The sequence below is a fragment of the Eretmochelys imbricata genome, chromosome 6 (genome assembly GCF_965152235.1).
Source record: "Eretmochelys imbricata isolate rEreImb1 chromosome 6, rEreImb1.hap1, whole genome shotgun sequence".
NCBI lineage: Eukaryota > Metazoa > Chordata > Testudines > Cheloniidae > Eretmochelys > Eretmochelys imbricata.
In genome coordinates this window covers 89,784,380-89,810,953 of record NC_135577.1, presented here as the reverse complement: position 1 = coordinate 89,810,953, position 26,574 = coordinate 89,784,380, and the positions used below count along the sequence as shown (strand labels likewise).

The 26,574-nt window shown below is 47.3% G+C and overlaps 1 protein-coding gene across 1 annotated transcript in view; it reads right to left on the bottom strand.

Moving 5' to 3' along the window:
- Nucleotides 1-765: 765 nt before the first annotated feature.
- The window catches only part of VSX2 (visual system homeobox 2), a 40,922-nt gene continuing 15,113 nt past the window's right edge, over nucleotides 766-26,574 (bottom strand). Inside the window, exons 4-5 of the mRNA XM_077820340.1 lie at nucleotides 2,643-2,823; nucleotides 766-1,094 (exon numbers count right to left, since the gene is read on the bottom strand). Of these exons, the coding sequence (XP_077676466.1) occupies nucleotides 766-1,094; nucleotides 2,643-2,823 (510 nt within the window). The remainder of the gene's footprint in view (nucleotides 1,095-2,642; nucleotides 2,824-26,574) is intronic.

The window sequence follows — 26,574 nt, the reverse complement described above, 5'->3', positions numbered from 1 at the left end:
ACACTCCATGACTCAGTCAGGAAAGACACACATGGAATATACAAACCACCATTTAAATAGACTCACTGTTTTACGCAAACACTTCCATGGATTTGTCCCGCAGTGCTTTAGGCCAGAGAAAGAGTAAAATGGTCCCTGTGAGGGCAGTGGGGCAGCCCCACCCACACCAGGTTCTTGGGTGCCAATGGCCAGGTCCATAAACACACTGGGGAGAAGCACATTCTTTGGGAGATGGAGTTCATGCTGCTCTGGGCAGGTGGGAATGCAGCAGAGGATAGACTCGCTCTCAGGGTTGGGGTGGGGGAGACTGGACCAGGGAGAAAGAGTTGCTCTGACATGGGAATGGGTGGGACTGGGACAGAGACTCGCTCTGAGACTGGGTATGTTGGATCAGGACAGGAGAGACACAAAGCTGGTTCTCAGGCTGATACAGAGGGACCCAGAGGCTCAGTTAGCCCCAGTCTCCTCTCAGAAGAAGATGCTGATAATTCCTGATCCCTCAGAAAGAAGGGGGCAGTGTGGCAGGAATAGTCCTGAGGGCAGGGACAGTGGAGGGTCAGGAATGCTCCTGAGGGGAACAGTCTCTGGACACACCTGACAGTCAGAGCTTGGCCGGAGCCTGTGGCTTCCTGAAATGCACAGAGACCATGTGGGGCCTCACTCCCTGTGAAGGGGCTGTCGGAGGGGCCCTGTCAGTCTGAGAGGAGGCTGCTGCCCCCCAGAGGAGACAGTCTTTGGGGGCTGGTTTCCATCATCTCTTTCCCTCTAGATCTGCTTCTCCTCCTCTTGTGATGAGTTTGATTTCTCCATTTGTCTCTCATCCTCTGCCACTACCTCCTCCTCTTTCTCTGGCTTCCTGGCTGGGGTGGGGGGGTCCCCAGGTACGGTCCCCAGGACTTTGGTGCTATGCTCCTGAGCTTTGGCCCTGAGGGCAGCAATGCTGTTCTCTCTCAGTTCCTCCTGGGAAATGGTGGTTTTGGGATCCGGGGCCCTCTCTTCCTTGCTGCTCTTGTCGAGCTTGGGCAGGGCCTGGCGTTCCGCCTCCGGCTTCCTTCCCACCTCAGCTGCTGCCTCCAGAGACTTTTTGTGCATCCCTAAAAAGAATTGTTGGTATTCGGGTTTAGAAAAGCGCCTGGGCATGGGAAAGCCATCTTGAACTGAAAACAGCAAAGATAAAGAGAGGCCAGAATTAAGGAAAAGCAGAAACCCTTGCTTCAAACAGCAGTCACACAGAGGGCCCATTGCTTTGGGCCCTGCATGAGGGAGAACTCAGGCCAGTTCTCTTCTAGAGACAGGCCAGCACTGAGGGGGAGCCCAGGACAGATCAGAGGGGGGAGCTTGTGCCAACTCTGTGCTCTGAACAGGCCAAACATAAGGGAGGAACCAGGCCTGTAGCAACAGGCATGGAACTTGGCCAGAACTGAGATAGGCCACACCTAAGGGAGAGCAGGGCGGTGGGAGGGGACAGATCCCTGTGCTCCTCAAGGGCCAGTCCTGAGAAGTGGACAAATGTGCCAAAGTCTGATGCCACTTCAGGAGGCACAGGCTAAACATCATGGAGAGCCAGGGATTTCCTGCCCCAGAGGTTAGGGGTGTGGCTGCAGGACCGGGGCATGAGGGATCAAACAGAATGGGCTCCCTGGCACTAGCGAACAGTGAAGGTACCCAACTAGCAATGACAAGATAACAGGGCAGGGGGGCGCCTTTGTACAGCACCCTATTACTGGAGCCAGGTAGCAGGAGGGGAATCTGGCTATTCTCTCACCCACAGGGCTGATGAGAGGTGTCCCTCTGCCTATTCTCCTCCCTCTCGCACAGCCTACCCCTCCACTTCTCTCGCTCCCAACTTCACACAGACAGAAGGACAGGGCAGCGCATTTCTAAGAGGCCAGAAATGAGCTTTTTGGCAGAATGAGCCTGAGAGATCAGAAAACAGGAAGCAAAGAGCAGGAATGTGAAAGGGAATCTGCTACTTCCACATCCACACAGCCCCCGACCCCCCAGCAGAAGGCAGGCAGGAATTAGACTGCCTTCAGCTGCAGGGAACTGTGGGAGGATACCAGTCCCTCCCTTCCTCCCAAAAAGAGGACTCAGGAGGACACTTGGTTCATCACAGGAACAACAAAGTTGCCCCCCCCCCACAGCAAAGCATCACACAAGGGGCCCCTCAAGGGCTGCAGGAGTCAGACCCAGACAACTTCTTGCTGTGTAGCAGGGAACTGAATCTGCCATGGCTTTTGTGTACAGTGGATGTTGACGCCCATGCCACAGGAACCTGGGCCAAGGGGATGGTACCCCACCTCATGCCACAGGAGTCTGGGCTCAGGGCTGATAGCCCCCACCCCAGGAGTCTGGACCCGAGGACTGATACCTTACCCCACCCCAGGCCAAGGGGCTGATATCCTTGCCCCTCAAGTCAGGACCCAGGGCTTGCAGCCTCACCCCAGGGCCCAGTGGTCAGGCCCTAATATAAAAGGCAATGTCCTTGTGCTCTCGGGTATGGGGAAAGTGTGAGTGTAACTTCCAGTGTTACTCTAAGTTTCCCTATTTCAACATGTCACTCCCTAGAAGTGTCATGTCACTCCATGTCAACATGTCACTCCATGTCATGCCTGTGCCCAGGTAGGGTGCTGGTCTCTTACCCAGGAGCCAAGGGGCGCAGGACTCCATGATGCCGTCCTTGGCGGATTTGAGGATAGACTCTGGTAGCGGGATGGAGTGACGTACCATTGCACCATAAAGCCCATATTCTGCCATCACGCTGCTCCTGCCCCAGCACTTCTCCCGCTTCCGCCACTTGGCTCGCCGATTCTGGAACCAAACCTGCAATGAGCAGAGCAGTTTACTGAGGCTCGGTGAATTGTCGCTGCCCCCTTAGTTAGCTTGGGATTCTGTGTGTGCGCGTGCATGGACAAATGCTTGTGGATATCTGTGTGAGGGCGTATGTCCCCCTCAGGCATCACAAGCCAAAACAAGAGAGATTTATTAAAAATGTTGTGAGAGACTTTAGTCACCTTTATTCCTGACAAAAGCACAGGCCTGACCTTGCTGAATGGACAAGGCATAGTGCAGGCCAGAAATGGGCAAGCTTCCACCTGCTGCTCTGCTGATGCCCCTCAGGTCCCCTTGGTATGCCAATGATGGGACGCTCTATACACAGCTCTGCCAATATCCCTCAATCTCTCGGAGAGGGTGAAGAGCGCCCTTCTACGGGACATGGAGATGTCTCAGGAGCAGCTACACCTCTCCCCTGAGTGGCTGTGCAGGGGCTGCCATGTGTACCCCAGGGGGGCAATACATGTTCTCTATTGGAGCAGCTGTGGCTTTCCTCCCCTCCTGCACCCCTCCAGTAGTCTGTGTCTTTTCCCCACCCTCGCAGGAGCCAACTTTCAGTGCAAGTCCCATCTCTTGCTGCAGGATGTAATTAATTTCCCATTGCAGTGTCTCTCGCTAGTGGCTTTTGGCTCGGGTGCCTGGGATTTTCTCTTTCATTATTTACTGAGTGGCTGAGCTTCAGAGAGAGGCTGTGTGCAGCAGTGTCTGTGGGGATGGCTGGCCCAGAGTGGTGTGTGCTGAGGGGGTGTGTGTGTGGGGCGGGGGGCGATCGCCACAGCTTGCCCTGAATTCCCCGTTTGAAAAGGCCCTCATCTTCTCAGAAAATTGGCAGAATAATCTCTGGGCTGTGACCCAGGGGACAGTGAGCAGAGACTCGGGTGGCATCAAGGGGGGGTGGGGGGGCTCACAGAAATCTATTAGTGTTCTCGCTCCGATTTCCATTCCTCTTGTCTCGCTCTCCCCCCACCCTCCCCTCATTCCCTCCCTTCCCGCAGTGGAGCGGCATCAGCTTTAGATGAAAAATTGCTCGAGGTCTATTCAGAAGGCGGCAAAGGAAGCGTCAGCCCCAGGGGCAGCCCGGGCCTGATTGAAAAATAAGTTAATTTCAGTTTGAATCGATGGGCCTCAGGCACTGAAATATCACGGGAAATTAAAGCAGCTGGTCCCCTGGGAACCAGGCCATTGACCTGCGCTAATTAATGCCATGGAGTTACCATTCGCCTCTCTGCGAGGCATCCCACCCTCCCTGAGGACACCCCAACCACCTCCTCATTTAACTAATTAGACTCACGGAAAATTGGGTGTTAATTTGTTTAGGAATTTTTTTTTCTTTCTAGGGAAGTACATGGCAGAGTGGAAATGAATGGCGGGGTCTCGCTGGCAGATGGATGCTCGGGGTCACTCCGCAATCTTCTCCAACTTGATTGCTTGATTAGGTCGTTAGCACATTAAAAAAAAAAATTGCTTGCCGTCTGGTGCTGGCCTGATGAGTGGGATGAGGCGGGAATCGCCTGGGTAATTTATCTTTTTATACTGCAAAGAATTTGATTTCAATCTGCAGATATATGGAGGCGCCTTTGACACCTGTTTAACATTACAGAGCTGACAACTTAACCCTCTGATGCCTCCACTGCCATGAGCCAGAGGGGAGCAGTGCTCACCGCTCCAGCTGGGGGCCCGAGGCTGGGAAGTGGGTTCTCCCAGGGCTGGGCTGGGGAGAGAAATTCTGGAATGAACTCCGGACGCGCCCCTCCAGCAGCAAGGGAGCACTTAGAGGGGGAGGGCTGGATCATAGGTGGGGGTTGTGGGGCTGCAGCTGACAGGTTTGTTTTGTCAGTGCGCTTGTCGATTTGAAATGAGTGAGTCTGGGCAGACCTTACAATGGCTGTGGGGAGCAACCCAGGTTATGGAGAAAGTGTGATGCCAGCCTCTCGCAGCAGGGAGCTCTCTGGGGGGAAAGAGGCGGGAGCACCCCTGTGGGGAAGCTCCCAACTACTCCACTTCCGGCCTTTCTCAGAAGTAGGCACTGTTGGGGATAGAGTAGGGCACCAGCAGTTACTTCTGTACCCTGGGGCGGGGAAGCAGGGGCGCCAGCTTCCAGGGGGTGCTGCACCACTGTGCTGCTCTGCCGGGGGATTTTTTGGTGGGGAAAGGGACTTGGCTTTTTTTCTGATCAGGGACTCGCAGGGAGGGGGTGGCACCAAAAATGTTTTCTGCCCTGCCTGGCGGAACGGCTAGTGCTGCTCCTGCCAGTACCACCGGTTCTACCAAGAACTGGGTATGGTATGGGACAGTAGCACAGTTACTCCAGTCCTCTCTCTCCCAGCAGGGGGCAGCAGGAAATGGACCAAGGCACTAGCTGTAGGGGAGTTGCCAGTGGCTTTAGCCCCAGCCTCTCCAGGCAGGAATTGCTGAAGGGCAGTGGTTTTCAACCTGTGGTCTGCAGACTGTGTCTAAGATTTCCAAAGGGGCCTGCACTTCCGTTCGAAATTTTTTAGGGCTCCACAAATGGAAAAAGGTTGAAAACCACTACTGTAGGGAATGGCAGGTGACCGTCTCAGCTACTCTCATCCCAGCCTCTCCCAGGAGCAGGCACTGCAGGGAATGGAGTCAGAGAGTTCACCACCACTGACTGCCTCACAGAAGAGTAATGTAAATAGCTTCCTTGCACATTTAAGACCCATATTCTTTGCATTTTCATTCTGTTATTTTATTTCTGGACTGTTAATGGTTCTGAATCCATAGATCCCTTAGCAAGCACCCTCCAGGATTCACCTGTGCCCTCCTGCCTGGAGGGCTCTTTATCAGTCAGGAGGTAGAGAAATTCTTGCTCAGGAACTGCTTTGTTCATTTCTCCTGTGAGCTTCCCGACTCTGAGGCAGCAGTGCAAATGGTACCAGTCCTTTCTAACTGACCAGCTTTGAATATCACTGGTAACAACACCTCTGACCCATACAGCAGTTGCCATCAAAAGGCTTCCACCTCCACCCCCACACCAAGCAACCGAGCTTGCCAATTTTACCTTGGATAAATAGATACAGTTATCTCCCTATCTACAGAAGTCCCATGTTCTTCCCTTGATATCCTATTAGAAACACCTTGGGTGCTCAAAATTCTGTGGGAAGCTGACTGCAAATAATTAAACCCCTGTAAACAATTCCTAAGATGCTCAGCTCTGCAGTAGCTGAGCACCAAGATTATCTTGGCATTTGTCAACAATTATCACACAGCGACAGCCGAGCTGGCCATAGATTTCCCCCTGTGAGATAGATATGGGACGTGGGGGATTCACTGTGACTTTTAAAGTGCATCTACTGTACATAAAGGGCTGTCCATAAATTAATCCATTAGGGGGTGGGTGGGTTCTTAATTTTAAATGTTTGTTTCAGTGTTACAAAGGGGTAGGTATTGAAAACCACCAAAAAATGTGTAACAATTTATGGATAGCCCCTAACTCTTCCCCCCCCCTCCCCCCCGCTCTTCTCTCTTTCTTGTACATACACCCTTCTTTCCTTTCCCAACCCCTGGATTTTATCACTCTTCACTTTCTTTTTCTTTTTCCCCTCAGTACTTCATTTCCCTCCCCCACACTTCCTGCTGCTCCTCCCCTGGGACACACAGTCTTGTGAACTTCTCTCACTCACATGTGTGTCAGATGCACACCATTACTCACACACCTCTCCCATACCACACCTTTCCCCAGCTCTTTCATGTAACTGCATCTGATGAAGTGAGCTGTAGCTCACGAAAGCTCATGCTCAAATAAATTGGTTAGTCTCTAAGGTGCCACAAGGACTCCTTTTCTTTTTGCATCTGTAATGTCCACTAGGTGGCTCTATGCACTGAAACTCAACATACTTACTATCTTTTTCACAGCAGAGGAGAGGAAGCAAATGTAAAAACAACAGCAACAGACTGCCAGGTGGCAAACAATTTTCTATGTCAGTGAGATCAAAATGTTTCATGAGAACTGTCAATTCGGTCAAAATTTTTGATGAAAAATTATCAAAGAGCTTAAGAGCAATAAGATCAAAGCACCTCATTTTGGCTTTGTTTTGACTATTATATATTATAATTTATAAATATAAAAGTCATGTTATATCATAAATATAATATAATATAAATATAATATAAAAGTCAAAATGATAAATTTGAAACAAAGCAGTCTGATGAGGTTGTTCTGACACTTCCAGCATGGCATTTTTCTCAGATTCTTTTTTTTAATGGGAATCTTCAATTTTTTTGTTTTTAGTTGGGATGCAAAGAAATTTTGGAATGTCAGAGTATCGTGTAGAATGGAAATTCTGGGGTTTGATCAGCTTTGGTATTGACCCAAAGAGCCAGAGGTTTGATCAGCTCTAGTATTGACCCAAAGAGCCAGATTCTGCTCTCATTTACACTCATAAATCAGGCAGAACTCCAGTGAGACCAATGGAGTTTAAAACTAGGGTTAATGAGATCAGACTCAAGCTCGGCATCGCTGCCACAATTAATGCCTTAGACCTCAACACACAGAATCACAGAAATGTAGGGCTAGAAGGGACCTTGAGAGGTCATCAAGTCCATCCCCCTACACTCAGGCAGGATCAAGTAAACCTAGCCCATCTCTGACAGGTGTTTGTCCAACCTGTTCTTAAAAACCTCCAGTGATAAGGATTCCACAGCCTCCCTCAGAAGCCTATTCCAGAACTTAACTATCCTTATTGTTAGAAAGACTTTCCTAACATCTAACCTAAATCTCCCTTGCTGTCGGTTAAATCCATTGCTTCTTGTCCTATCTTCAGTGGAAAAGGAGAAAAACTGATCACTGTCCTCTTTATAACAACCCTTAGCATATTTGCAGACTGTTCTCAGTGCCCCTCTCAGACGTCTTTTCTCAAGACTCAACATGACCAGCTTTTTTAACCTTTCCTCTTTGGTCAGGTTTTCTAAACATGCTGTCATTTTTGTTGCTCTCCTCTGGACGCTCTTCAATTTGTCCACATCTTTCCTAAAGCATGGCACCCAGAATAGGACACAGCACCAGTGCTGAGAAGAGTAGGACAATTACCTCCCATGCCTTACATACAACATGCCTGTTAATGCACCCTAGAATGATATTATACTTTTTCACAGCTGCATCATATTGTTGATTCATATTCAATTTGTGATCCACTATAACCCCCCGTGATCCTTTTCTGAAGTACTACCACCTAGCCAGTTATTCCCCAATTTGTATTTGTTCATTTGATTTTTCCTTCCTAAGTATAGTACGCTTGTCTTTATTGAATTCCATCTTGTTGATTTCAGACCAATTCCATAATTTGTCAAGACCACTTTGAATTCTAATCCTGTCCTCCAAAGTGCTTGCAACCCCTCCCAGCTTGGTGTCATCCACATATTTTATAAGCACACTCTCCACTCTATTATCCAAGTCATTAATGTAAATATCGAATAGTACCACACCCAGGACAGACCCCTGTGGGACTCCAGTAGATAACCCCTCCTAGATACCCCCTTCCAATTTGATAGTGAACCATTGATAACTACTCTTTGAGTATGGTCTTTCAACCAGCTGTGTCCCTACATCAGTAATTTCATATAGACCACATTTCTATAGTTTGCTTATGAAAATGTCATGTGGAACTGTGTCAAAAAGCCTTACTAAATCAAGCTATATCACATCTACTGCCTCCCTCCAATCCACTAGGCCAGTAACCTTGTCAAAGAAATAAATTATATTGGTTTGGCATGATATGTTCTTAACAAATCCATGCTAGTTATTGCTTATAACCATATTATCACTTAGGTGCTCTCAAATAGATTGTTTAATAATTTGTTCCAGTATCTTTCCAGGTATCAAAGTTAGGCTGACTGGTCTATTATTCTCTAGGTCCTCTTTGTTCCCCTTTTTAAAGATAGGTACTATGTCTGCCATTGTCCAGTCCTCTCGGACCTCACCTGTCCTCCAGGAGTTCTTAAAGATAATTGCTAATGGTTCTGAGATTGCTTCGGCGAGGTCCTTAGTTACCCCGGGATGAATTTCATCAGGCCCTGCCAATGTGAATACATCTAACTTATCTAAATAGTCTTTAACCTGTTATTTTCCTGTTTTGGCTTTCATTCCTTTCCCCTTGTTGTTAATGTTAATTGTGCTGAATTTTTGCTCATCATTTTGGTCACCTTTTTAGTAAAGACTGCAGCAAAATAAGCATTAAACACCTCAGCCTTCTTGATCTCATCAGTTATTAGCTCTTCTTCCCAGCTAAGTAGAGGACCCTCATTTTCCTTCATCCTTCTCTTCCTCCTACATAAGAATGGCCATACTTGGTCAGATGGTCTATCTATCCCAGTATTCTACCTTCTGATGGTGGCCAGTGCCAGACGCTTCAGGGAGAATTAACAGAAGAGGGCAATTTATTGAGTGATCCATCCCCTGCTCTCCAGTCCTAGCTTCTGGCAGTTTGACGTTTAAAGACACCCAGAGTTTGGGGTTACATCCCTGACCATCATAGCCATTGATGGACCTCCATGAATTTATCTAATTCTTTTTTGAACCCTGTTATACTTTTGGCCTTCTCTACTTTTGGCAATGAGTCCCATAGGTTGACCATGCCTTGTGTGAAGACATATTTCCTTTGGTTTGTTTTTGTATTTCCTGTTGCTTATTAATTTCATTGGGTGACTGCAAGTTCTTCTGTTATGAGAAGGACTAAATAACACTTCCTTATTTAGTTTCTCCACACCAGTCATGATTTTATAGACTTCTATCATATCTTCTCTTAGTCATCTCTTTTCCAAGCTGAAAAGTCCCAGTCTTATTAATCTCTTCTCATATGGAAACTGTTCCATGCCCCTAATCATTTTTGTTGCCCTATTCTAAAGCTTTTCCAATTCCAGATTTTTTTTTTTTGAGATGGAGCGATCACATTTGCATGCAGTAATCAAGATGTGAGCAATCCTCCATTTATACAGAGTCATTATGATATTTTCTGTTTTATTTTCTATCCCTTTCCTAATGGTTCCTAGCATTCTGTTTGCTTTTTTGACTGCCACTGCACATTGAACCGAAGTTTTCAGAGAAACTATCCACGATGACTCCAAAATATCTCTCTCTTGAGTGATAACAGCTAATTTAGACCCCATCATTTTGTATGTATATTTGGGATTATGTTTTCCAGTGTGCATTACTTTGCATTTATCAAAATTGAATTTCATCTGCCAATTTTAATGTATTTAAAGAACCTCTTCTTACTGCCTTTTATTTCCTTTGCTAAGTATAACTTATTTTGTGCCTTAGCCTTTCTGATTTTGTCCCTACATGCTTGTGCTATTCTTTTGTGCTCATCCTTAGCAATTCATCCATATGCTACCCTTGTTGTAGGATTCCTTTTTGTTTTTCAGGTCATAAACAAGCTCCTTATGGCTCCATATTGGCCTTTTGCTATCCTTCCTATCTTTCATTTGCATCAGGATAGTCTGCAGTTGCACGTTTAATACTGTCTCCTTCAAAAACTGCCAGCTCTCCTGAACTCCATTATCCCTTAGATTTTCTTTCCATGGGACGTTACCTATCAATTCTCTAACACTGTGGAAGACACTATGGCTGTGAGCCTTTGCAGGTCACATCCAGTCCACCATCGTCAGACAGGGCAGACTTATTTCCTACAAAAAGAAAAGGAGTACTTGTGGCACCTTAGAGACTAACCAATTTATTTGAGCATAAGCTTTCGTGAGCTACAGCTCACTTCATCAGATGCATTCAGTGGAAAATACAGTGGGGAGATTTATATACATAGAGAACATGAAACAATGGGTGTAACCATACACACTGTAACAAGAGTGATCACTTAAGGTGAGCTATTACCAGCAGGAGAGCGGGGGGGCGGGGGGAGGGCACCTTTTGTAGTGATAATCAAGGTGGGCCATTTCCAGCAGTTGACAAGAACATCTGAGGAACAGTGGGGGGTGGAGGGGGGGAAATAAACATGGGGAAATAGTTTTACTTTGTGTAATGACCCATCCACTCCCAGTCTCTAGTCAAGCCTAAGTTAATTGTATCCAGTTTGCAAATTAATTCCAATTCAGTCTCTCGTTGGAGTCTGTTTTTGAAGTTTTTCCGATGAAGTGAGCTGTAGCTCACGAAAGCTTATGCTCAGATAAATTGGTTAGTCTCTAAGGTGCCACAAGTCCTCCTTTTCTTTTTGCGGATACAGACTAACATGGCTGCTACTGTGAAACCTGTCATTATTCCCTACAGTTTATTCTCAGGGCTTTCTCTAGATTTAAAAGGCCCAAGCCTTGGGAGATGATTCCACAGCCTAACAGATCTCATTCTTGGGAACCGTTTCATGACATCCAGCCTACGGTTTCCTTTGCTCAGTTTCTCAGTTGACTCAGGGCCAAGGGAAGCCCTTTCTTTATGACAGTGGGAACCCTGTCTATTTTCTCTGCTTTTCCTGATGCCTCACTTTTGGTAAACCTGTGGAATTGGCTGTTATGCAAGTACATCTCTTCAGCCACCACCACAATGTATAAATGTGGAGCCACTTATTGTAGGCAGGTGTCTTGCCTCCACTTTCCCTTTCCCTTTCCTTCGGTTCTTCTATGGCTCCTTGATCCAGAGTAGCCTTTGCTTTGGGATGGTGCTGACATTTTTGTTCTATAGCTCTTTCCATAATCTGCATCAGCAGTAATCTGTTGGCCACTGGGAGCAGTATCTAGGTTTAATCAAGACATTAGCTGCTGTATAGGTCTGCTCTTGGTGCCTCCCCTTGTGGCAGGCTTTGCATGTGTATACCCTACACTTCGCTTTCATCTAATAAAAGCTTGTCCTTAGCTTGGTTTTCCCATTATACTGACTGGGATAGGGCAAGGAGGTTATGTATTTGCACTCCCAAACTTCCCAAGTAATGGCTTTGTGAACCGTGAGCCATTAGCAATGGTCACAACATTAGAAACAAAAAGGTGACTAACCTGCTCACTGCAACACTCCACAGTCATAGGAGAGGCTGTGTCTCTGGGAGGTTCAAGCTCCCTGAAGTCAAAGTGATAGTTAACTGCTCTGAATACTTAAGCTATTTGTCTATACTAGCTTTGCTCCAAGGTCTGAGGGTACATCACGTGGCGTAAGTGGCTCCTTCACGTTATTATGCAAAATATTACACATTGCACTGTCTCTCACAGCACCTACCGTCTGAGTTCCTGCCTGGCCAGAATAACATCTACGTCTTTGCCAAGACATCTTCTATGTGCCTTGGTGACCAGCATGAATTCTTGACAACACCCCCATTCTCATAACTTTGTCTAGAACTATTCTGGGTCCTTTGTAGGAGACTCTATTTTGCTTCCTGCAACATGGCTTTCAGTGCTTGTAGTATTTCATCTCATCTTCCATCTTCAGCTAGGTACTGATCTGATGTACAGAGGCATACACCACAGGGAGAAGAAGAGTAGAGTCCTCTCTGAAAGACCTGACGGTTTTTACATTTTACAGATACTTTGCTGACGGGCACATTCAAAATGCACAGAGTTAATTTCTCAAGATTTTGTTTCTGTTTGCTGAAGGATTTCTTTGATTTTTTGCAAAGCTCTCAATTTGGTGGTCCGTCTTGGACCAATGCAAAGTATCTTGAGACAGTGCTACTCCCAAGATAAGTTTGCAATATATACTTCAGGTCCCTTTTTATTTCATATAAGCACATTATGTGTGCTCAGCCCTGTAGAGACAACAGAAAATATAGAGCCTGCCCCAAGAAGTCCATAATCAAAACTGCCCAAGACGATATAGTAAACAGGAGAGATTTTGTTATGTTGTTTTTACCTTTTAGGATGTGGATGAGAAAAGGGGAGGTTGTTCAGCATTTGAGAAGACAGAGGGAGTACCAAGTATTTGGAGAAGCAGGGGAGAAGATGCAAAGAGGAAAGTGGGAGAATACAATGGTTAGGGCAAGGAGATATTCTAGGATGGAGCACAGACAGCAAGTGGGAAGAGGAGGGAGAGACAAGAGCACAGATGTAAATGGGTGGAGTCATGAAGTGGTTTGAAAGGAAAGATGAAAAGCTTGGGAAGCAAGAGGAAGCCACTGTAGGGGCTTGAATAAGGCAGCACATGATCAGCACATGCCTCTCGACCCCTATCTCTGTACTTCGAGAGGAGTCATGGGCAAATTGAAGGGAAAGATGTTACCCTGAGGTTTATGGTCTGAATCAGCACTGATCACAGCTCGCCATTCAGATCAAATCCCCTGGATGTGAGCGCTGCAGTCTGGCACTATTTTTTAATCGGTACCTATAGCAGCTTCCTAGCTGAAAGAGACTTTGACCTTCAGGCTGTCTTTCCTGTGGCAGGGTTGAACCTAGTCCTGGCTCACTTCAATCACTCTGAAGTGTTACATCCTCATTGACATCTTAGTAGCCAAGTGCTGATTGCTGCATGACAATTGCTTTCACTTGCTCAGAGGCTTATTATGCTGTGACTGCCACTCCCAGGCAGTGTCCTTGTGTGACGGTTGATGGAGTGGCTTATACACATTGTACAGGTGGGCAAAAATTGACAGAAGTAATTCACAGACACCATCAAACTTCATACTGCCTGCACACTGGCTAGCTTAGGCGTAGCCAGAATTGCATACATCTTCTCTGGATCTGGACGCACCCCCTCAGCAATGAGCAGATGGCAAATGCAGGAAACTCCTTTTTGCTCCTGGCTCTCTGTAGTATGTTGCTATGGTCAGTTACTGCTTCTTCCATTGTCTCACCACAGCCACATACCAGAGCACCTTCTGCAATAGTCACTGCTTCTTGCTGTTGCTGCTGATACTCCTCTGGAGCATCTGAAATACCAAACAGCACCTGGTGCCCTTCATATTGCCCCACTGGGAACCAAGGTACTAGAGAAACGTGGGTGTTGAAGCTGACCCACCACAAGCTTCTCAATACCCTTTTCCTAAGGAGGGGAAGGTAGAGACAGGGCAGTAGTTGGCAAGATCTTTGACACCTAATACAAATTTCTTGAGTAAGATTTTGACACTTAAGGGCTAGTGGGAGCTGTCCCTCCCTCAGCCAGGCATAATTGGTCTCCATTAGCCCCACATCCTGTCTTTCATTAACTGGATGGGGAAGGGGTCCATGTCATGTGAGACGGAATGGTCTTCTCATTGTCTAGTGCCTTCAGAACCTCCACCTGTGTGGCAGGCCCAAGTTGCATCAGGAGACTAACAGCCCCCTTGCGCTCTGAACCCATTTCCACAGATCTGGTGGAAATGACACAAATTCACTCTTTTCTGCAGGACAACAGCTTTCCACAGCAGGACATGTTAGATTCTGAAGTCAGCTGAAGACAGCTCAGCCTCAGTGTTTATTGTTTAAATGTCTAAAGTCGTCTGCCCTGCTGTTGATGAACCAACACTGTCATGTAAGGCTGCCCTTTGCAGGTAAACAGCTGATACCTGGAGCTGTGAATCCCAGCCAGACGTTAGCTGGGTTAAGAGGCAACAACACAAGCATAAGTACAGCAAATTGGCTGGATCACTCTCTGCGCAGTACCGGTGAGACAAGAAGATGGTCACTGCATAGTGTGGCGTGTGCGTGCATGCACAGACTTCCTGAATGACCTTGGGCAAGTCACATGGGGTACGTCTGCACGTCCAACTGGAGGTTTAAATTCCAGCTCAAGGAGACATACCCGCACTAGCTCTGATTGAGTTAGTGTGCTAAAAATAAAGGTGTAGCCATGGCTGTGTGAGAAGGGGGAGGGGCTAACTGTCTTGAGTTTGTACCTGTCCAAGACACTACGTGTGTACTCAGGTGGCTAACTACTCCCACTACTCACGCTTCTATTTTTATCACGCCAGCTAAAGCTCAGCCTGTGTGGGTATGTCTCCTCAAGCTTGAATTTACACCTCCAGAGCGAAATGTAAACATACCTGCAGTCTCTCTGTGCCTCAGTTCCCCACCTGTATAATGGGAATAATAGCACTTTCCTATCTCCCAGTGATGTTGTGAGGATAAATATATTAAAGATTGTAAGATGATTAGATTCTACAGTGATGGGAACCGTATAAGTATGATAGACAGACGTGTTCCCTCTGGTGGCTAGAGCCACAGAGCAGATAAGGGATCTGCTACTGCTGCCAACTAAGGGAGCTCATTTTTATGACAAGTAGCCTGTGTTTTTAGAGGTCGACTACCCTGCTCCCCAGGTGTGTGAGAGAGTTATCTAGTTGCTGTGCCTGGAGCACTAGGATTATTAAATTTGGAAACCTGCCATCATTATGTAATAAGCACATACTGAGAGGTCACATGGCATCCTCAACAAAGAGAGATGTGATCATCATCTGGATCACCGTAATTTGCTTTAGATAACAGGACAGCACGGGTTCTCTGAACCCGCTGCTGATCCCTTTCCTCCACCGGAGCACAGGACACAAGAAGCTGCAAGCATCAAACTGATACCACTTATCTCCAGTAGATATCACAATCTGTGAACCATAATATCACCTCTTGGAACATCACCCACCCACCCCCAACCTATACCTGTGATGCCTTATCACCAGATCTGGCTGTGCTGTGAAATCTTGGAAAATGTGATTGTTCAGAAACTATTTCATTTGGCAATGGGGTGACCATTGCCCCAGAACAGCAAAATCTCAGCTATGATACACTGTAAAATTGTTTCGCTGTAAGGGCTTGACAAAGTTATCCTTGTCTGTTTCCTTCTTCTATTAACCACAATTGATATGACTAATTCTTATTATTACTGTTGATGGTGATGTTATGAGTAAATTGTATCAGAAAGATTCTTTCATTTTGCAAAGGGAGATGAGACAGAACGTACGCTAGTCATTTGCAATAATCATATTAGTTTGTTTACTCTAGGAACTCCTGAAGCAATGCCTGCTAAAGAGAGATTTCCTTCATCTTAGTCTTGTGGTTGGGAATCAGAATTAGAAAACAGAAATTTTAAAAATGTCTAGTTTCTAATGCTGTCCATGTGCTCAAACAAAACACAGGCTATTACAACATGTTTTTTGTGGGGAGTGGGGACAATATGTAAGCGTATCTCCCCTCCAATCCGTGCAAGATGGATAGACCATTTTTTGCTTTTTTAATTAAAGTTTCATACTACATATCCAGGCATTGACCTTCCCTGGATCTTCAGGCTTGAAGTTGATTAATATACTTACTGTTTCTGTGATAGAGCGGCTTACAAACACCAAATCTCACCCAGCACCTTTGATACCATATTTCAGTAAATTTTATTGAGCATGGAATGCTATTCCAAAAAACAAGTGCATCCTGAAATGTCCACTAGATGGCCACAGGCAAATATGTACACACCTATAGACAGACAGACCAACAAAATCTCTCTGTCTCTCAGCACATATTTTGCATAATCACTAGGATGCACGTGTGCATCACTGTTTGAGAGTCTGAGATTGAGGAAATGAATAGCTGGCATTAAGAAGTCCTCTAGCTCTTCCCACCACTGATTCATAGTCAATTTCCCCTTGTCCTGCAGATAAACCAACATTCGGCCATTTTATCACAAATTTCTTCAGGTCTGATATTACCTGTGTCTCAAACATCCTGCTGCTTTCTCAAGCTACCAGACCTGATCCCTTCCACTACAGAATAACAACTCATAAAAAGGAGAAGTCTCTGACTGAGAAAATAGCAGGGAATAATAAACCCCACCTGATGGCCAGAAGAGCATGGCCAAGGAGCTAGTGAGTTTTGCTGGATGTTTTTTTTCCCTTGACCCTCTTTCTTGGGTGATTTTAGCTGCTCCCATAGTCTCATCTGTCATCTCTATGCTGATGATTCCCTGATCTACCTCAGTCCCTAACATCTCCCTGTCTAATCTGGCATCTCTGACTGGCATGTCTCTGAAATGTCCTGCAACCCCAGTGCTTTCAGTGATAATCCACTGAGATGAAAGTCACTGAAATGAAAACGCCATTGCAGCGATACTGATCCCTCTACCTTTGCATTAAATGTGTCCCACTACATCATCTGGGTCTGATTTAAGCTGCAAACAAACCCCTTGGGGCAGAGACTCTCTCTTTGCACATCACCAAGCATACTGTTGCTGCTCAATAAATCAATTAATTATAATAGTGCAAGTCTTGACTGGATCTTGATAACTCCCTAGCAAGCCTTGATTGCCAGCCAGGGGTGCAATTGTAGGCTTGGCTCGGATACTGCTCTCTGATAGGTACCGGGCCCTCCTCCCTACATGCCCAGGAGTGGAAGACCTGGCCTGGCTTGGAAACTTCCAGGCTTCTCAACGAGGCTGCAGCACGTTTATAAACCAGGAAGCTGTTTATTGCTGTTTATTCAAATGTAATGTCAAGATTATTGGCACTGTTTATGGTGACATCACTTTCTATGGAGGGTGTAAAAGGGCTATGAAGTTAAACGAGCACAGTAAAGGTGGCACACGGCCTGCATGGCTGATCATAGAAGTCTTGACTAGCATTGTCCCTGTTGCTTGCCTAAACCCAGCACAAGGGAACTCGGCACTGACACAGGAGATGGATTCTCACCACACTGGAGGACAAGGGCCTTTCCTTCCAGGCTCAGCAATTTGTAACAATTACCTCTGCCTCTGGACTCACATCCACACCGCTCGAGGGGGAGGGTAAATCTATGTGCAACTTTAAAACATGCAATTGTCTGGCCTTCATTTGAGAAACTGTCACTTGCTGCTAGTGATCTTACCAACTACTGACCTGTCTGAAATCTCTCCCTCCAAGGTTACCTCCCTGACAAGGTTGCTGCAAGCTAACTACACTAGTTCCTCTCCTCCAACAACACCTTGGACCCTTCCAGGCTGATTTCAGACTGGCATGTGGCATAGAAACAGTGCTAGTGACATTGATGGACAGTGGACAAGCTAATGTAATATTAAGGTTTATGGACATGCTAACATTGCTAGATCTGGTAGCAACTTTCATCACTTCCATCATGTGATGCTACTGATCCACCTACGGGAGTCTAGAAGGGGTAGCAGGCGTCACGTTCAGCTAGCTTCACTCTTTCCTCTTGAATAGATCCCTGCGGGTAATGATGGGCACTATTCCACCACACTGAGGGCTCTCACCTGTGTCACTCCACCAAGCTCATCCCTGTTCATCACCTATGGTAGGCTGCAGGGGAGATTGTGAGACACTGTGGGCTACAATACCATCAATATATTGATGCCACCCCACTCTTGCTGGCCTCATGAAGCACAGACATGCTATCATACTAATACCCCGGTGTCTGAGGGAGCTAGGAATGGGGATAGAAAACAGCTGGCTCAAGATCAATCCTGGAAACCTGAGGTGCCTTAAGGTGGATTCCCCGCTGCTCGCAGGAGCCCAGACAGAAGATGGAGCCAGAACTTAGCCAAGAGACAGGGCCCTTACCCCTTGAATGTGGACCTGACCACAGCAATCCATACTTTGGTCACCTCCAGGCTGAACTAGTGCCTTTGCTTGTTTGACACATGCTTCGTGGGTAACCAACAAGAGTGCACCACACCAAAACTCCGCACTCTGCTGATTTCCTATCCAGTCCTGGTTTGATATCTAGGCTTTGGAAATTTTCTTTAAAGCACGAAGTGGGTGTGGGTCTGGCTACCTGATACACCCTGTCTCACCTTGCAGGGTAGCCACGCTCAGTGGGGATGCTCAGGCAGGCGGAGCTCAGTTTCAAACTCATGGAGGGTAAAGTAGGAGAGCCCTGGGCTGTGGACTTCACCATGGTTGGAGATCAGGCTGAGCAAGAGTTTTGCCACTTTTAGGGCTTCACTGTTGTTACTGATTGTTTTTACAGCATCCCAACGCATGCTGGGAACTTTACAAAACAAGTGAGACCCAGGCCCTGCCCTGAAGGGCTTAGATAGGACACAAGTGAGACATAAACAAAAAGGGGATTAGAGAGGGAGTCCAGGGTTCACCTTGGCCAGAGAACACATGTTAAAATACAGCACTGGGTTTCAAATGTGCTAGGTACAACATTGTAGATAACACATTTCAGACATATACATGGATCCTAATCTAGACAAGTCCAAAGATCCATTTTACATTAACACAAAAGATGACACTTCACAGGGTTTTGCCTGGTCTTGTCCTGCATGTGTCAAGCTGACCTGAGGGGCCACTAGAAACAAGTGAAGTATGAAGGCTGAGCAGAAAGTGGCCTGATCTCCTGAAGGCCAGTGGAATAATCTAGTTGCATCAGAAGTGCCTGAAAAGCTAAGGCAAGCCCTGTTGGAGTCTATCCACAGTCAGATACCTTTCTGTTGCTTCCATATTGTGTGGGTTCTCTCCATGAACATATGGCCCATCTCTGCCGATCAACTTATCAGAAATCGTAAGTTAAGCAGTCAGGGCTGCTCAGCATTTAGATGGGAGGAGGCCTCCAAAGAAGAGACATAGGAACTAGTATGGGTTATGCTGTAGCACTATTCTCCTCTTGGACTCTATACCAACCCAACTGCCCCAGTGTGGCGCGCTTCAGGGAGTGGTACAACTCAGCAGGGAGTGCTCTCCCTTCTGAGTCAATGCTGACCCCCGTGCGTCAGCATGGTGCTAGGGAGAAATGTGCTATGATAGGTGCACACTTTTGGGGGAGATATAAAACCAGTGTGCTATCAGGCTACACCAAAGGCTCACTCATTAAATCTCACATGGCACATTTTGTAACATAGGGACCTACAGCCTTGGGGCCAAACTCAGCCCCTGAATATCTGCACTGACTTCTAGGCCTTTTGTTTACAGCTGTCATGTTCCACTTCAGAGGAGACCGTATTTTGGTGAGTAGTCCCTAAACACAATGCACACTTCAATCTCCCTGGTCACTCAATAACAGACCTAAAAGTGGCAATTCTTCACCAAAAAAACTTCAAAACCAGATTCCAGCGTGAAACTGCAGAAGTGGAATTAATTTGCCAACTGGACACCCTCAAATTAGGCCTCAATAAAGACTGGGAGTGGTTGGGTCATTAAAAAACCTAAACCTAATTTTCCCCCAACTGTTACTTACACCTTCTTGTCAACTGTTTGAAATGGGCCACTCTCATTATCGCTACAAAAGTTATTTTTCCTCCCTTGGTATCCTACTATTAATTGAATTGTCTCATTAGACTGACCTCACACTTGGTAAAGCAACTCCCATCTTTTCATGTATTTATACCTGCTCCTGTATTTTCCACTCCATGCATCTGATGAAGTGGGTTATAGCCCACGAAAGCTTATGCCCAAATAAATTTGTTAGTCTCTAAGGTGCCACAAGGACTCTTCGTTGTTGTTTTTTTGAAGAATGTAAGTGCTTTGGCATTCTTCAGGATGACAGACACTATGGCAGCATGAGGGTGATGTCACAGAGAGAGAGAGAGTACATGTGTGCCCACATCTCAACATGGTAGCCACCCGTTTACTGAGACTAGGCTATGAATAATCAATAGGAGATTACAATACACTGATGCTGCTAATCAGCTCCCCTTCTTCTGCTCTGTCCAAGATTCATCTCCGTTGGATGGAAACCTCCAGAGAGGGAAGCAGGGGGAGGGGAAGAGCGAGAGATCTCCAGAGGCTCATCTAAGTTTAAATATTGCCCAGTGAAATATGCATTGGAGGAGTTGGGGAGGGGAAGAACGCACACAGCTCCATGCCACGGGCTACATTACAAAAGGGTGAATATCACACAGTCTATGAAACCTCCAGTTAGCGCACCAGCAATTAGCAGGCGAGTTGATCCAGGGCTTAGGGTGCTAACCAGAGAGCCAGGTTCAATTCCCTGCTCTATCACAGCTTTCCTGTGCGACTCAGGGCAAGCCCCGTAGCCTGGCTGTGCCTCACACCCTCACCCATAAAATGAGGATGACAGCACTTCCCTCCCATGGAGGGGTGTTGGGAGGCTCAACCTGTTAACAGCTGTGAGGTGCTCAGGTGGTTATGGTAATGGGAGCCATCAGTGCCTACAATAGACAGACAGAATTTCCCAGAAGTGCCTCAGCCTGGGTCCAGTTCTCAGGGACTTTCCAACACTACAGAGGTTTCCATCCAGGATCCTTGAGACTCCTGAGCTACGCTTACTGTGTGTATTAACAGAATGACTTGGGCTGTAAGCTTTTTCAGGCAGGCACTGTGGTTGTGGAGCCCCTACCACCAGGGCACCAAACTCATTCAGGGAGGAGGGCTGCGTTCCCACAGTAGGTAGGGGACTGGAGCAGAATTCTAGGACTCCACACCCATCTCTATCCACAGCAGAACACCTGCTGCTGTCAGTGGGAGATTTGACACAGATCAAGGGTAGAGTCTGGGTTCCTGTTCTTTATTAACTACTTTGGTGTCACACTCAGTAACACTTGGCAGAAAAATGCATCTCCCCTGTAGGCCACAGTTATTTCTGCCCTTTGTTTCTCTTCTTTCTCCCTCCTCCTTTGCTGGTTTCTCTCTTTCCTTCTGTTTTTTGTGTCTCCTCGGGTCTTCCCTGTGCATTTCCGTCCTTGTACATATGGGCTCCTCTCTGACTACTGTCCCCAGTCCATCTGCTGAAAAGATCGGTAACACAATTCATGTCGACATTAACATGTCCTTTTGGTTGACACTTCAATGAAATGAATAGGAGTCTGAACAGCGAATGCCTCTCTGAGCCATTGTTTCAGGCTGGCTGCAGACTTAGGAAGACAGCAGTGCATCCATTTACTCTCCATTCACCGACAGAAGCTTTTCTTTGCAACCATGAGGGCTAGAAACTTACTTTTTTACCAAATGTAACCAACTGCCTGATCAGTGTGGTGCTTTGTCTCCCTCGAGTGGTGACTGGGCCACAGCTAGAGGTGGCTTTTACAGCCTTAGCTAGCAGAGCTTTGGTCTTGCAGCTCAGGAATTAGAGGGTCATAACATTCTGCACATGAATATGTCACGCAAGGCACAACAATTCAGTAGACGGGCCAGATCCAGCCTGCGATCAATACATTTGACACTTCTTGCCTTACCCAACAGGGTCCTGCTACTGATGCAGGTCCCCAGGTGTTATGGCACTATAAATAATAATACCCAATTTAGGATTATTTATCCTGCTCCCTTTCTTCTTGATTGGTAGTCATCTCCTTTGGTCATTTAAATAGCAAGTGGTGCTGGCAAGTCCTTGTTTCATGCAATAAGAAATCATTTTACCACTATGCTCACGACAATTCTTACCCCAGACCTCCGTGTGTATGGGGCCGTGAAGAAACCCTCAGCAGTCCAATGCGCCAGGTCAGATGAAGCACAAAGGAAAGTACCACCAGAACATCGCCAGCCAACACAACAGGCAAGATGGCCGTCGTCAGAGCAGAAGAACAGGTGGAAGGATGTGACAACCAAGAAGAGTAATATGTGTAGAAACCCTCTCCCGGGCACTAGCACCTGCCCCAGCTGTGATGCAGCAGCACAGAATGCATTGCTGGGCAGAAAGACAGCCAAGGAGAGGGCAGCTCAAGCTGGGGCAGAGGCTCGGAAACCACCTGAAGGGGGCAGTTGGAAAAAGATGTTAGAGAAGAAGGTGGGAAGGAGAAAGATCTAGCTGCTGAGCTCGCAGAGGAACCAGAGCTGGGGTAGGAGGTGAAGTAATAAAAGAAGAGGAGAATAAAAGTAGGGAACTGGGGAGTAAGAAGGAGGTTAGCAGAAGCAGGGGAAAAATAGACTTGGTGAGCAGCCGCTATTAGAGAAGGGAAATAGAGGGAAATAAAATCCAGACTTAGCAGAGAGCGGGTATCAAGGGAATAAACCAAAAGGAAATAGAACTGGTGGGGAAAGGAATTGACCAAAGGGCTGTGTTAGATGCAAACAGACCCTGGAAGCAGTAAATGAAAAGCCCACCCACAAAGGACCTAGGATACATGAACAGAAAGTGTGACTGTTTGAAGCTCTGTTGAAGGTGGCTAATGGAAAAGTGAGGGCCCACTAGGTGAGGAAAACCCACTTGTGGTTCAGCTTGGTGCAAAGAGGTATAGGCACACAAACATCAGGCCTCAGGAGCACTTCAGGCTGAAGAGAAACAAAGAACTGGGCAGCTAGAGTGGAGCTGGACTTACAGCCAAGGAGAGGAAAAGCTGATTCTCCTCTGAAGGGACACAGTATGTTGTAATCTCTCGTTAATAACAATGCATTTGGTACGAACTGCCCAGTGTGTAGAAGCTCATAAAGGTTAAGGAGCTGGTAACCCACAGTTCATTACTATAAATAGTAGGTCTTTGGTAATGTTCTATATTATTTATACTCCGAGTACAATTTGGGGGGTTTCCCTAATAAAGTTCTAAAAATTTACAATCACCCCGATTGGCTTGGTTTGCCTCTGACTCTCCTCACAGCTATTATAGTCCAGCCTGACTGGGTCAGCACAATGCAGAGGACAAAGGGCTATGGAGCCTCCCAACATCATCGCTAATGACAGGAGCCTGCCCTTGAAGGAGAAGAAGAGATGGAGACCAGGCCAGATATGGACAGTTCTCTGACCAGTGCCTAAGAAGCCAGGAAGCCACCAAAGAGAAAAAGCAAGTACTCCTATTGAGCCTCACTGTCAGGGCACTTCACAGCTCTGCCTCAGCCCACATCTCAGCTCCTGTCTCCTCCTAACCCCCTCTTGCACCTCACACTCTGCGCACTCCTCTTTTAAAGCACTCCCAGCCTTCACCTCCCTCCTCACCCTTACCCCTTTCAGTTGCTTTGCAGCGCAAGTCTCCACCCCCATGTTTTCTACTTTGGCTAGAGCACAACATGGCTAATGGTATGATCCATAGGTGCCGACTCCGTGGGTGCTCCAGGGCTGGAGTACCCACGGGGAAAAATTAATGGGTGCTCTGCACCCATTGGCAGCCAAGCTCCCCCACAACCCCACCTCTGCCTCCACCTCCTCCCCTGAGCGCGCCGCGCCCCCACTTCTCCACCTACCTCCCAGCTCTTGCCACCTCAAAACAGCTGTTTTGCGGTGTGACAAGCTCCAGGAGGGAGAGGGGAGGAGAGGGAACGTGGCACACTCAGGGGAGGAGGTGGGGAAGAGGTGGGGCTGGGGTGGGGATTTGGGGAAGGGGTTAGAATAGGGGCAGGGAGGGGGTGGAGTTGGGGTGGGGACTTTGGGGAAGGGTTTGGAATGAGGGCAGGGCAGGGGTGGAATTGGGGACAAGCCGGGGGCAGAGGGGGTTGAGCACCCACTGGCGCCAGCAGAAGTTGGCACCTATGGTATGATCCAGTACCCATGTTAGAGAACATCCTCTCCAGTGCAGTGCACTCTTACCCTTGCTGTCTCTTCTTTATCCTTCTTCTTCCCAAAACTCCATTGCCTGTTGTCTTCTCCTTTCTGGATCAGAAAGGAGTTTTCTGTATAACTTGGGGACCTTGTTGATGAGGCTTGCTTGGCTTTGTTTGTTACCCAGCGTACATGGATAATCAAAATTCCCCACGAGCTGAGCTGAGAACACCGAGAACTGCACCCCAGGAAATAGTCCTCCTCATCTTCTTCCTGTCCCGAGAGATCTTTCTGCTTTGTTTTTCATTCCCCCAAAATGTCTCCACCATTCTTCATTGTCCACTTGTAGCTCCCTAGCACTGCAAATGGCTCTGACATACCTTGTGACTCTTCCCTCTCTCTTCCAAGTAGGTTGTGCTGCTATGTACTTTCCAGTCAGTAGGATGATTCCCATGAGTGCCCATCATGCCCACAACATTGCTGAACTGTTGAGGAGGAGACAGGGCCAAGCACCCTGCCCTGGCCAACAGAGCTGGCCCAACTTGGCAGACGACACTGACAGCACACTCTTCAGGGGGGGAGCAACGTGTGCCTGTTGCCCACACACTGAAGAACTCTGCACAGCACCACACTTCTCTGAGTTCCCAGTGGGGTGGAGCCCCTCCTCCCGCCCCGACTCAGGGCCATGCTTTAATGGCATTCTCAGGCTGCTTGTGTCTAGGAGATCAGAACCTATTCTGCTTGAGTGACACCTGCCTCCCGTTCTTCCTCACAGAGGGCATTCCAAAGCTGTAACTCGCAAGCCCTTCTCTACACTGGCAGATCCTACCTCAGTTTGTCTCCAGTACCAGCCTTCTCTTTCCTTCTCTTGCACTTGGCACTAGAAGACGCTCTGCTGAGAGGATCAGTATCACTCCCGACTTAAGTACTCTTCCTAGGACTCTGAAATGGGTCTTGGTCATACCAAGTCTTCCTTTGCTGCCGTCATTTGTCACCACGAGGACTGTAATCAGTGGGAAATCCCCGCCATCACATCCAGAACCTGGATAAAGAATTAGCTTTGGCAGGGAGGAGGCAGCAGATTTTATTTTATCTTATCGGATCCCCATATCTCGTGCTAGGTCCTTACAATAGAACCACCCAGTAGACTCGCATGTCTCTCTTGTGGGAGGCCCTCTTATATTCCCTTTTTATCACCACTGGTTTGCTAAGGATTGCACTTTGCCTGTCTCAGTTATGAGAACGTGACGGCTGCAGGACATACTGCTTTGGAAATGCCCTGGGTTGCTCCCTTGTGCATATGTGATATGATGATATCCTCCCTAGTTACATGATCACTTCCCATTTCTCAGATACAGGGCCACCAGCTTTTTCTATTATACTTGTGTTAATTTCACGGCCAACGTGGCCCAGTGTATTTTTACTGTCAGAGTCCTTTAGGTTCATTTCTCACAGAGGTCTGTATCTTAATCATTTAAGCAGAAGCCACCAACTTGACAACTGATCACCCTGCAGCAGGACAGCGACTGGTGAAATTCAGGGGCTGAGGCAGTTCACGGCTATGTTAGCTTAGGTGGCTAGTGTGCACTGGCCAATGTCGCTAGCATTCCGAGTTGTATACTCGGGGCTAGATTCTACCTTTTACAGGCAGACACACACTAGAGGGGTAGCGTCAACCTCGGTAAAAATGCAGCAGATGCTCCCATAGGCCCAGTTCCTGCCCCTGGCCACTGCCCCAGCTCATCCCGTTGCCTTGCCAGGTAGCTAGAACCCAGAGGAACACTAATTGGAAGCAGAGCCTTGTGCGCTGCAAGCACATCATAGCCAGCTGCTGGTGGGGGCACAAGAATGAAGAGAAGGTGCCACGAGCCCTTTCTCTTCTCAGCCTTGCTCAGCTGCCAGCTACAGTCATCGGCCCTTAATCTGTAGTGCAATGAGCAGGTGCGGTTTCTATGTATATGCCTCTCCTAGACTCCAGCTGGCCTTCACAGCTCAATGTGCAGGACTACAGGATGCTACACACAGACAGTATCTTAAGGGTGAAGAGCAATTGTAATTTGCATGGTGTTTGAGAAATAGTACATGGCTATGTATTTAAGAACTGGCCTCACTGCTGCAAATGAGAGGCAGCTCCCCTGAAAGCACTGGTGTTACCCCGGCGTAAGAGGAGAATCGGGCCCACCATGAGTGGCTATACACACAAGGCGGCAAACCCAGGCCTGCATGTACACGCTTGACTTTGGCATTTCCAGACTGTGATCCATTCGTGTGTCTTGGCTGTGTAGACTGTAAGATCTTCCAGGCAGAGACTGGTTCTCGCCCTGTGTGTGTACAGCACCGGCATGGGGATACTGCAACAGGGGCTGCTTCATGTTGCTGTAATATAAATAAATCAGCAGGAGCACTCCAGTAACAGAGAGTGGGGCCAATTCAGGTGCATTTTAACAACATTCTCAGCTGCTCCTGAAGTGGGAGGAGCCACACCCCCATCAGGCAGGACAAAAATACAAAGGGACCAACAGAGATTAGAAATACAGG